Here is a 13,499-nt window from a genome sequence, read left to right as displayed (position 1 = left end):
TAAAAGAGAGGGCCAAGATGAGAGCCCTGGGGCACGCCAGATGATATTGCAATATAGTCAGATCTGAAACCCCCCAGAACAACAGCTTGTGAACGATTTCTGAGGTATGATTGAATCCACCGGAGTAAGTCACCATGTATTCCAAGCGTCTGTAGTTTTGAGAGCAGGATGGCGTGATCTACACGGTCGAAAGCTTTTTCGAAGTCCGTGTATATCACGTCAACCTGACCACCTCCTTCCATTTCAGTAAGAACAAAATTTGTGAAACAGGCTAGGTTAGAGACAGTGGAGCGACCTTTAAGAAATCCGTGCTGCCTGCTGGAGATACCGCGACTTATTAGGGGATAAATATGATTAAAAATAATTAACTTGAATAGTTTACCAATGGTGTTGAGAATAGAAATGGGTCGGTAGTTATCAATTTTAGACTTAGAACCTTTTTTATGAATGGGAATAATGTGGGCTTTTTTCCAAATAGTAGGGAAAATGCAGCTCTTTAGCGAGTTTTGAAACAAGATTGATAAAGGAAATGCAAGTGATTCGGCACAAGAATATAAGAAAATTGGCGGGACGCCATCACAGCCAGGTCCTTTGGATTTATCAAGTGCTTTTAAGTGTTTGAACACAGACTCACCCGTTATGACAACTGCTGATCGAACGGAACTGTATTGAGGATTATTCTCGGGATTAAATGAAGAGGCTGCGGGGACGAAGACACTTTCAAAGAAGGCATTAAAAGCATTACATATCTCTTTACCCCCACTATAATGATTAGGGTAAAGGCACCTATTACCGTGGTAGTTAAGGAACTTTTCAAAAGAGATCCAAAAATTAAGGGTATCAATGCTGTCTAACAGCCAGGAATATTTTTTTTTCATCAGAGCATTTAATGAACTTTCCGTTTCACACGTTTTTGGTTTCATTTTGGGTTATTATATGTATTAAAATATTTTTTGAAGCCAAAATGACCAAATCTTCTATTACCGTGGCAAGGGCCAGGCTGTGATTCTATTATCGCGTATTGAGCTTTCATTACCGAGGGTACAATGGGCATGATTTTTCTGCACTCGTTAATAGAAACCAAACTCAAAATTCGAAACCTAATACCGAGGGTTAAAAAAATAATGACGACGTGGGTTCTGTATATTATTTTTGTGTCATTAAGTTTAATAATGACACAAAAATAAAAAATAAAACTATAGGAGTATGTTTAAAAATAAGAGATATATTCGAAGAGATTATAATTACACTTTGGCACAATCAAATACTATTAAATAGTTAACTTACCAAGTACCCACGAGTACCTGTATAACAAGTTATAAGTTGAATGTTTTACATGTAAAACAACAAAAATTATTGTTAATAAAGTTTTACTAAGGACGTATATGACAAATAGGCCTGCCTGTTATTAAATAAAGTAATTTTTAAATGCTATAAACATTGATAAGAATGTGTCTTACTGACAATTAGCTGCACAAAAAAAACAAGTAAGTAACATTTTCTCATAAGGCACAGCGTAAATTATAGTCAAAATTTTATAAGCTGGACGTTTACTACCTGAGTGGAAGTTTACCACAGTGAAATGGTAAACGTCCACCTCATAAAATTTCGACTATATATAAAAACATGAAAATTTTTAATTCTAATATTTTTGATAAGGTAATTAAGTTAAATAAAGTCTCTCACATATTATGTGTTATAATTTACCCGTTTATAATTAACAAATCACAGTACTTTTCTTATTGCTGATTCTTATAGCTAAAAAAATCATGTCTGAGATTTTCGACTACTGTATAAATAAAATTATATAAAAAAAAAATTAATCGGAACTGTCCGGAAGTTGGGTACCCTTCCTTGTCAGAGTAATAACTGAATCAGAAAACAGAAGAATTTAAATCTGATAATGATAACTGAAGTCTAAATTTTATCAACGAAATCTGTACTTGCGGTACCCTAAATGCGATATTTCAATACAATACCAAATAGTCACTCGGTAATAGATAACTCTTTAAGAGCCTATTACCGACCCATTCGATATTTCTCTGGGTCGGTAATAGATTTCTATACATTCTATTACCGAGGGTAATCTGATCATACCATCGGTAATAGGCTTAATTTGGAGTTTAATTAAACCTAATTCCGACCCATAAAAAGAATAAAACACAGATGGTTTTTCAAATCAAATCAAACACGTATATTACAAGCTTCTTGTAAAGACAAAATCACATAACTGGCAAGTAAATTTTAGGTTTTAACTCAAAATAAAAAAAAGTTGACAGATTAAGGGTTCCCATAGAAACAAGGAAATCGGTGCTGAAGTTTTTGTCAAAAATTAAGGGTTGGTTGAATACTTTCCATACCACGGAAATAGCTCTTTAATAGCGTGAATAGATCAAGATTGGAATAAATAAAAGAAATTATAAAATTGATAATTTGTACCAAAACTAAAGAGTAAATAACAAAACTACCACTTTTTTTATTACCGTGGCATACCACGGAATTACTTACCACAGAAATAATTGGCGCCTATCACCGCTGTATTTTATTTTCAATTTTAAACGTATTTCCCGGTCAAAAACTAAGTTAAAAGTAATTCAAAATCGTGTAGAAAACAATACACAACCTTTTAAAAGCCATTGCACTAGTTTATTTGCCATAACTATTACGTAAAACACTAAGTAAGATTGGAGTGCACTTACCTGTGGTGTCACGCGTCTGTATGGAACAACCGGTTCTTGCGCCGCCGTCGCACAAACTGACGAATCGCGAGTTTTTTGTTACACTCACACAAATGCACACTAATGGGCACGATAGACCAATGAATGAGCTTGTTTTGTGTATGCTTTATTTCTTAGGGAATAGATCTGTTTGCTTGCAAAATGAGTATTTGTAAACACCGCGGTGTTAGACGTCGATTTTGATACCCGCGTTAATAGCCGCCGTTACCCTATTATCGAATTGGAAACAATTTGGGTAGTGCGAGCCTCCTCGCTTAGATTTTACGTACCTCCAAAAAACTTTAGGAGACTGCCTTATATAGGATTCCGTATTCTGGGTAAAACGTTGAAAACACTCATGTTGTACGCGTTTTTGCCTAGCTCTGAGCAAGGAAAATTCCTCGTAATCGCGTGGGTTTGCCAATCTTTTCCATCTACGATGTAATTTTGTTTTTTCACGCAATATTTTAATAAGAGCAGAACTATACCATATTGGATAAGATTCTTTGCTTGGATATGATACGGGGACAAATAACGAGAAGCATTCTTGGAGTTTGTTATAAAAAATATTAACTGCTAAGTCTATGTCATTTGTGTTTAAAATGTTCACCCAATCTATGTTTTTTAAATAGTCGTTAATTTTTCCGTAATCGCATTTAAAGAAGTTGAAACGACGATTTTTATTAACCTTGAGCGGTTTAATGTATAAATCTAATATATCGACAGTGAATGACGGATGGTATTTATCTAACTTAGATATAGGCAGACTTTGTGTAACGCATAGCGGTAGGTTGCTAAAACACAGATCTAAAATATTACTACAAGAGTTCGCAATAAAATTTTGTTGAGTCAGCCCTAGATATTGCATGTCTTCTACGAATGCCAACGCAGCGTTTTGATAGTCAGTCTTTCCTTGATTTATCAAGCTAAACCCCAATTCATTGTTCCATGTGATACACGGCAGATTAAAGTCCCCTAATAATAAATAATTACATGTCGGGTGCATGCCAACCATTCGCGATATATTCGATTTTACTGTATCTAAATTAAGCGGCAACTTATCCTCATCCGGCGCCAGGTATACCACCGCCGTAATTAGGTCAACTGATGTTCCGAGAGCGCGGGCAGGGATAATGATGCACAGCGATTCGAATTCGGCGCATAACCACTCGCGATGCACCGTGGCACAGAGGCTACGGCGAGCGCACACCATTACCCCACCGCCGGCGCTTTTGTTCGTTAGTTGCAGGTTCCTATCACAGCGAAAAACATCATATCTAAAATCGCATAATTCAGTGTCAAAAATATCATTCTGTAGCCAGGTTTCGGTCAGGAATATTAAATCATAATCATTTTGTAAAATATTGTTATAAATCTCAAGACATTTTGTTCGAAGCCCACGAACATTTTGGTAATATATGTTTAATTTGTTTTGCGTATTAGGTGTGTTAGCCATCTTTGCATGTAGCGTTACTTAAAACCATGATTATTATCTTATAAATATAAATCGTTCGATAGCCTGGCATAATAGGTAGCGAATTAGTAAATGGCATATATATGTTATGGTTAATTTTCTTACGGTATATTATGTATATAATTAATTGTTTGAGAGAATAATAACTACGACAATAAGTGGGCCGAACATCAATATTTTTAATCGATTTTGTAGGAGATATGGTATCGTTGTATAAATTACGGATTACGAAGTATGCAAGTATTGCAAGTATAGTCTTAATTGTAAGGGCGGCGTTAGGGTAATAAATAAATAAATTTGCTTTGCAATATCAGCTTTTTTATCGATGTTCATGAGATAGGAAGCCGTTTGTGTCCGTTGTTTTGATGAGTTAGAAATGACAACATTGTGAATTCCAGACGCGTCACGTAGCGCTCTGAGCGACGATATGAACAACGAAGCGTTTTGCGAATAAGGGCCCTACAATCAACGGACGCTCGTAACCAAACGATCGAGTACTTGGGTAAACCAACTTTTAGACTACACTATTTTATTCATATACTTATGTAGGAGAAAAATATATGTAAATATATCTAGTTGCTTAAATATAAATGCTTGCATTTTAAAACTCATATCAGAATGCCATCATGACGTCACGAGCTATCATAAAAAAATCGGCCAAGAGCATATGTGGCCATGCTGCTGTATAGGGCTCTGTAGTTACCATTAGGTTACTATTATTCTAATAGGCTATACGTGGGCTATTAGTAAGTGTCATGTACATTATATGTACATTACAAGTATAAGGGAGATACCTTCGCAGCGCTTTGCGGCCCCATTCGAAGAATGAGATACGATAACGATAAGCTCTGGTTTAGATAAGTTATCATTTAGATATCGTTTATATGTCGTATAATTGATAGAAGCAGCTCGATTCGGGCAACCAAAATCACTTTGAGGCTAGATATATCGTAGATAGATCTTATTGGGATCATAGCGGAATCAAAATAAACGTCAATTTTGATGTCATTTAGTTATCGATCTTTTAACCTTTCGTATGCGCTTGTTAAAAAATTGCCATTTATTTAGCAACTATGATATCTTCATGTTTAAGTTGAATTTGCTTGAATATATATGGAGCAGATCTGCTCCTAAGCATACGAAAGGTTAAAGAGCTTTCCAAGATCTTGAACGTGTCTTAATCATTCTTTGAATCGGGCCGTTGTACGTCTTTTAACTACGAAGAGAAGACTTTTCAAAAACGGCTAGACCGATCATGCTCGCTATAGTTTTTTCGCTTTATAGTTCGTTCGCTAAGCTTTTGGTTTACGATATTTCTCATATTTTTTTGGACCCATGGTTCAAAAGTTAGAGGCGCGATTACTCGTATATCTGAAATTACCACTGTGTCAAAATATGGTTGTTGGAATCCTTTTCGTTTTGAAAGACCTATCCAACAATACACCATCGGCTTAAGCAAAAAAAAAAACCTTTTGTACCCTAAAATTTATTTGATTTTTTTAATACCGTTCTGTCGCCTTTCATGATTTATGTATCCATGCCAAATTGCAGCTTTCTAGCACTAACGATCACGGAGCAAAGTCGCGGACCGAAAGAGAGACGGACATGGGGAAATTATAAGGGTTCCTAGTTGACTACGGAGCCCTAAAAAGTTAAATACCTACCGTACGCAATTAATATATATCAATTAAGAAACTGCATGTAGCGTATTACATACTCTCACCATTCTCTCCGTTTGTTCAGACGTACTCTCAGAGTAACAACAGTTGAAACCGTACAATAGTGTTTTTCAACACACTTGCTCAAAACGACGTTTTTATTCCACCGATCTTTGGCTCATAATCCTAGATATTAAACACGCGTGCTTTTTCAGTATATTATAACCAGGGATCGGAAACCGGTATTTTTTGTATGGGAACGAAAACGGTATTTTTTCGTTCTTTGTTAATTACTTCATTTCTAATTAGGCAATCTAATAATACGAAGTCGTTATTTGAAAACACAACTGAGTCCTACATTTAGAGTATAAAATAAACCGAAATATATGGTTATTTCGATGTTTTTTCAAAAAACCGGTTCCGATCCCTGATTATAACACTCGTGCGTTTTCATTGTATTATCCGACTGAGTTAAGAAGGTAACTGATTGCTAATAATATACATGGAAACGGAGCCTTCTTAATTTGGTCGAGTAATACATTTTTTTTAACCAACTATTAGGTTTCAAATGTTAGTTCAAAGAGGTTTTATCAAACCAAACATAATTTATACTATTTATGTACTCGTACTAGTAAAAATAAACGAGCGACTATGTAGTCCCGCCCCGCGCCCGTTTAGTCTTTTCTACGGAAGCGCGGCGGAACGTGATTGGTCAAATAAAAAAAAAAAAACACAAAAAAGTACGCAATTATAGTTTGGTATACGAAATCTTAATTCAATCCACGTAATACTTAAATGACCTCTAATTACCTACTAATGTTAGTTATACTCCTATTTAATTTATTTATTTATAAAAAATCGATTTAAAAATTGAAGCAACAAGGGCCATATTACAAATACTTTACAGACTAACATTATAATACATATACATTTTATAAAATTACAATTAACACTATTCAAGCGACAAAACGGCGTTTTATATATATGATATGATATATGATATAATATCATTCAGATTGTCATTTGTATTTACTATTTGAAAGGTAGAGTGTTTAACTTAGGGTACAAACCCCCTAGCGATTGTTCAAGAAAGTGTGGGGATGTGGAAGTGTGGCAGTATATAAGCAGATATATGAACCAATTAGCAATCGGCCGTGGTTGTTTGTCCTAATTCAGTGGTGTTCTCAGCTACTTTCTGTACCAAGAGTCCACTATATTGTACGCATCAGTTCCTGGCTGGTGGCTGTTCAGAAATGAAATATCTTGGTGGTGTTTAACTGCCATAAACACACGGTCACTTTTTATAGATTTTGAATATAAAGATAGCATTTAGTATGATTGCGTACCGTTCAGTTTTAACCGCGGGCGCAGGCGGTGGTTGCGCGGGTGGCGGCGCGGGCGCCGGTTCTGCTACGGGTTCGGCCTGCCGCGGGCCCAGTTTTGTTGTAACTGAAACATGAACAAAAATAATTGTAGACAAATGAAAGTTATAGTAAGATCTCAGGATAATTCTAAATTTATACTTATATGTATAACATTATAAATTATACAACAAGACCCGTGGGCCTTGTAGCGTGCTACATATACCTATTTTTTTACTCAAACTGTGTTGAAATAAGTGTCAAAAATACTCGCGTCTTAGTATTTCTAACTCCTCTATAGAATATTTAAAATAAGTTTTACTTTACCCAAGTGTATCATTTAATTGAGTGTTCTACATATGTCACCTCGAAGCTCATAATATGACCAATTAAGAAAACAACTAATTTGCTACAGTTACTCTTTCCTTAGTATGATCTCGTAAGCCTATAATTTGCCAAACCAACACCTAGTTAAATACAATTAAGTGCCGCGGCCGTTAAAACCGCTAAATTGACTTAAATTACAATACCTAATTTACTACGAAAGCCGAATTGAATAGAAAATTGCAAAACCTTGTCGGTTGCCGAATAAATTAATAAGACAGCCACGAGATGCTTTGCGGAACTCAATATTAAAATTCTGAAATAAAAAGGCAATTAGCCTAATTTATTCAATACATTCTGACTTCATTACATTCCTCTCGTTTCTGTATAAAACTTGAGGGGAGACACGGCGTTTTATTAGACTTATTGATCTAGTTGTGGTGTGTGGATCTAGTATTGATGTACTGAGTGGTGTGTTATCATAAATAAATTTTGTCATTTTTTTATGATACTGGAGGCAAACGAGCAGACGGATCACCTGATGGCAAGCGATTACCGCCGCCCATGGACATTTACAACACCAGAGGGGTTGTAGCCTATCTGTTGTCCTTCTTCAAAAAAGGAGTGTACAGGTTTTTACAGGGTCGGCAACGCGCATGTAATACCTCTGGTGTTGCAGGCGTCTATAGGCTACGGTGACTGCTTACCATCAGGCGGGCCGTATGCTTCTTTGCCATCGCCGTGGTATAAAAAAAAGTGCGTTGCCGGCTTTTAAGACGGGAGTACGCTCTTTTCTTGAAGGTTTGAAGGACATGCTTTTACTTTTAACATATTCGGCGTAAACATAGTGGAGGAATCATTTTAATACCCACATTTGAATATACATAGTTTCCATTTTAGTAATATGTATATATTTTTAGGTTTCCGTACCATAAACGGAAAAAACTGAATCCTTATAGGTTCTGTCACAGCCTATTTGTTTCGAAACTGCTGGTAACGGTAACCAATAAGTTGAAATTCGGGGGTCTATATTGGAACGCATACATTGTTCTTGCCTATTTTTACTTCGCATAACAACTATTGGCATAACAACCTTCGGCATAACTATTGATCCGAATAAATTGATAATCCAATTTTTTATGCGCATAAACTTGTCTTGTCTAAAAGATTTTCGCTCTACAGGTTAAATGTCATAAGATTCTTATGTCGAATCCTTCTATACGCAAAACCAGAATAGCATATGTCTATTTTTTATCCCGTAGACTAAAATGACATTTCATGTATTGCTCGTTTTTTACGTCTTATAAATAGTGATGTGCTACAACCGGTACTAACCGAAAATAAACTACTGGGAGTTACGTATATAGGCATGTAACACCATTTTGAGGCATTTAGAAAGTTTGTATCCAGGTCTAAACACAATATTTCTAATATTTAAAAGCGATTTTATTGTAAGATTAACAGTCACCTCGAAGCTCATAATGCAATTTTTAAATGTTTGAGTGGATTAGTAGTGAGTAGATTTTATTTATTGTTTACTTCCTATAATGTAGTGAGTAGATTTCATTAATTGTTTATTTTGGATCTAAAATGAATCCAATATTTATCGGTTATTCACAAACCGCAATCAAAGATCAGCACTATTTGTTTTAAGCTGGTCACATTATTTCTGCGTTTGACATTTGTGGTTGTCATTTTAGTCTACGGAATAAAAGAACAGACTATAAATTCGAATATCCTAATTTTTATGCGCATACACTTGTCTCGTCTAATAAATTTCCATCCTACAGGTGAAATGTCATAAGATTCTGTCGAATCCTTCTATGTGCATAACCCATATAGCCTAAATTCAAATAACCTATTTTTTTATGCGTATATACTTGTCTTGTCTAAAAAATTTCGATTCTACAGGTTAAATGTCATAAGATTCTTATGTTGAATTCTTCTATACGCATAACCCGTATAGCCTAACTACAAATATGCTAAAACTTATACTACTAATGCGTAAGTTACCAAATATTAACTTCTTGACAATAGTTTATTTAATGCATAATATCAAGCCTAATTAACCTAACCTGCTTTTCTAATAACAGTTCATCTTTGTGGGGGTCACAGTTCTAACCTAACCTAACCTGCATTTGTGGCAACAACAGTTCGTCTTTGTGGGAGCTGCAGTTCTAACCTAACCTAAACTTCTTTTCTGGCAACAGTTCATCTTTGTGAGGGTCGCAGTTCTAACCTAACATAACCTGCATTTCTGGCAACAGTTCGTCTTTGTGGGGGTCGCAGTTCTAACCTAACCTAACCTGCTTTTATTGTGAAGGTACTCACCTGAGCTATTAATATTCCTGACCTGGGAGTCTAGCCAAGATGACAATCGTTTGCAAAAAACCAAACGGAACACAAGATAAGCGTAAAAATTTATATAAATGATGGCGTTTTATTGTTTCGTTTTCTATAAACGATTGTCATCTTGGCTAGGCCCCCTGCTTGCCCTACAAACAATTAAACGCAGTGTAGTAGTATAAGCGAGTAGTATAAAATACGTCGTTTTAAACAGCCTGAAATTATAACATCAATTAAATTAGTAATTTTATTTATAGTCATTTCAATGTTAGGATTTTCAATATTAGTAGAAGCATCTGTTCAACGTATTGAATATTATAAAGTTTAAAGTTATAAAAATCCGACTTTAGTCATTTTCATATACGGCCAAACAATGTTATGCGCATAATATATTAGGAAGGATTAGGAAGAGGGCACTCGAAATATGGTCCACAAATGTGTATAACCTAAAGAGGGACACGTGACGTAATTAAAAGAATGATAAACAAAGGGGCCACTTTTAGGGGGTCAATGAAAAAAAAATTCGTTGTGTGTTGTATCGTGTTATTTTTTTGTATATATCAAATGAAACGGCATATTATGAGAACCTCAAATATATTTTATATAATAGAAAAAAAACAAGGCTCGAGCTCGATTAAGTAGCAAAACCGTGAAAAAGTAACCGTAAGATAGACATACTTACAGTTACTTTTGCGATAATTAAACTCGTATTGCCATAGATGACACGCATGTTCATTAAAAAATGCAACACTTATTTGTTGGATTACGCTTCTACAAACAATAGAACTGTCATTAATTTAAATTAAAACGTTTGCATGTGATTTGTGCCCGGATAACGTACGGATAATTGTGGAAATAAATCGATCATTGCCTATACAAATTGTACTAAACCGTCCGTAATAATATTATAAATGCGTTAAGTAACTTTCTTCTGATTGTTACCTCTTCACTTTATGCAAAAACAGCTGAACCATTTACTTATTTACTTAGATTATATTTGATATGGAGATAGGATCATTTTAATCACAGAAATCATCCTATAAGCGGTTGTAAGAGGATGGCGGAATTGACTATGCAAGGAAGGTAAAATTAGTATCCTACGCAGAATATTCTAAATTATGTCTAGGACATATACATTACCACTTAGGACTTATGTTTACTTTATCTTAGTGGTTTAGTCTTAAATGATGTCATATTATAGTTTATTAAAAACACTAAGAAAAAGGTAACGAGTATTTCGAAAGTGAAATAAGTGACTCCCAATTCTGTGGCTATTGAAATTCGAAGCTACGCCGTAGCATGATTTCGTAGCCGTGTCGTAGCACTCTTACGTTACCGAACGAAGGGATCCCCCAAGGTTTGAGCGTAACGCTGGCACGCGCGCCGACGCTGGCGCTTGATAAAATATTATTTTAAAGAACAAAGTTTTTCATTTTTGCTTTAAATATTTTAGATATCTTTTTTGTATTTGTATCTTGTAAAAACTGAATTCTGGATCGTTACGACTAGATTGATCACTTTGACGACGAAGTAAAGATCCATAGAATCGCGATGGTTTCACATAGGCACCAGCGATCGACAGGAAACAGTAAGCGACTCTTTTGTTTTCTATTTAAGTAAGTAAAGGTAGGAAGCCTATTTCTTAATGTGGCAACACTGTGCAGTATCCACACGTATTAGGGTCACGTATTTCTTGCTTATATTTTTTTGGATAAATAATAGAAGTGTCGGTTACTAGTTCCTATCGTTACTCGAAGGCAATAAGTAGATTGTTTCTAAAACTAAACATCAAAAATTTTATATAAGTACCCATCTTAAGTATAAAAATTAAACATAGATGATTCTTCCAAGTACGGGATTGTGTCGTTAGATTAAATTCCTCATCCTCATTAATCATCAGCCTATGTACCTACTATACTACTCCACATAGGTACCTATCTAACATACAATTGGTGCTGTCTTGTACATATAACAGGATTGGTGCTAACTAATTAATAAATCTTGCGTATGAAATAAATTATTATGTTTCATTCATCAGGCCAAATAGACAAGTTACCAAAGACTTTTAAAATAGCTATGTTTACATTTTTAAAGCTTGTAAAACTATGTACCTCAGCAAGTTTGTTAACATTTTATGGGAAATTTACAAACTTTTACCATGTAACAAGTTTCGGAGAAAGCTTTATTACATCGGACTAAAGATAAAATGGTCCGAGTTTACAACTTGCTTCGTAAAAGTAAATGCAACATTTTTTTAATGGTTCAAATTTGAACGAGAACAAAAACAAAACGCAGCATCAGTACCCCTAGTGTAAATTTGATCGACATCATAACGTGACGAACGCGTTTGCGTTAAGTCTCATTTTGTATAGGATTTTGAGTTTCCAAAACGTCCCGCTTGGCGCGCTCTTTCTAAATCCAATACAAAATGAGACTAAACGCAAACGCGTACGTCACGTTTCGAAATCGAATTTATTTACACTAGGGGTACTGTTCTCGATGTTTAATGGTGTGGTCACCCACGAGAGACTTCCAAAATGGTGCAGTGCATCAGAAATGTTCGCCCAAGCGCACACGGACAATTTTCACGCGATAATGCGTAAAAAAATCACGTCGCTAAGGGAAAGTCGAAACAGACTTAGCTGCCCCCTAATGTGGCATTGGATGGAGCAGGTCAGATCTACTTTGACCTGAGTCAAGTAGGTCTGATTGGCATAACCTTTGTAAATAATATAGGTTTTAAGTTAATTTTACTAACCATATATGGACTTCGGGGTCTCAAATAAAGATATATTTAATTTAATTTAGCTCTTTCCAGGAATTTAGTTTTTGTGGCACCACCCCAGACAGAGATACAGTAGGAGAGGACGGATTGTGCGAGGGAAATATATATATTTTTAATGTTAGTTTAGTGGTGGCAACGTGTCTTAAATGCTTAAATGGCCATATAAATTTCCGAATTCGGGATATCATCAGTTCATGTTCATAGTTCATATGCCCTGTCAGTCTCTGGTCAATCATTACTCCTAAATAGACATTCAACTTTCTCGATGACTGGGCAGGCGCATTTTGATTGATTTTTGTCATTACAGTTATGAATCCTGATCTCGAACGAAGTGTTAGGCTGTGTACCGGCAAGCATCGTAAAGCAGATGTAATTGGTTTTTTGCATATTTAAGGTTAACAGGTTTTCCGGCAGCCAGCGTGCAATTTTAGATAGGCCGTTCTCCGCCAAAGTACGTACATCCTCCCAACTTGGCTTACTGCAGCCAGCGTGCAATTTTAGATAGGCCGTTCTCCGCCAAAGTACGTACATCCTCCCAACTTGGCTTACTTACTTCCAACTATCTCCATAGAATACAATAGCTGTATCGTCAGCATATGCAAAGATGGAGCCATTGTCAACGGGCATGTTGCATAGTTGATTAATATACATAAGAAAGAGCGTGGAAATTAGGACACTTCCTTGAGGAACTCCGTAGTCTACGTCACACTCGTCACTTACGCATTTCCCCACTCTAACCCTCTGTCTGCGATTTCGAAGGTAATCGCTTAGTAACAAGAGTGGGATACCTCTAATACCATTGCCTTCTAGAGCATTTATAACGGTGGGAATAGA

The 13,499-nt window shown here is 35.7% G+C and overlaps 1 protein-coding gene across 4 annotated transcripts in view; it reads right to left on the bottom strand.

The window, feature by feature from the left end:
- Positions 1-13,499, bottom strand: part of LOC133523605 (regulating synaptic membrane exocytosis protein 1) — a 244,393-nt gene that overhangs the window by 70,218 nt on the left and 160,676 nt on the right. For all 4 annotated transcript variants that reach the window (XM_061859274.1, XM_061859276.1, XM_061859275.1 and 1 more), the window contains exon 5: positions 7,196-7,298. In XM_061859274.1, coding sequence (XP_061715258.1) covers positions 7,196-7,298 — 103 coding nt within the window. The remainder of the gene's footprint in view (positions 1-7,195; positions 7,299-13,499) is intronic.

The sequence above is a fragment of the Cydia pomonella genome, chromosome 12, assembly GCF_033807575.1.
Source record: "Cydia pomonella isolate Wapato2018A chromosome 12, ilCydPomo1, whole genome shotgun sequence".
Lineage (NCBI taxonomy): Eukaryota > Metazoa > Arthropoda > Insecta > Lepidoptera > Tortricidae > Cydia > Cydia pomonella.
This window is presented reverse-complemented; position numbering and strand designations above follow the sequence as displayed.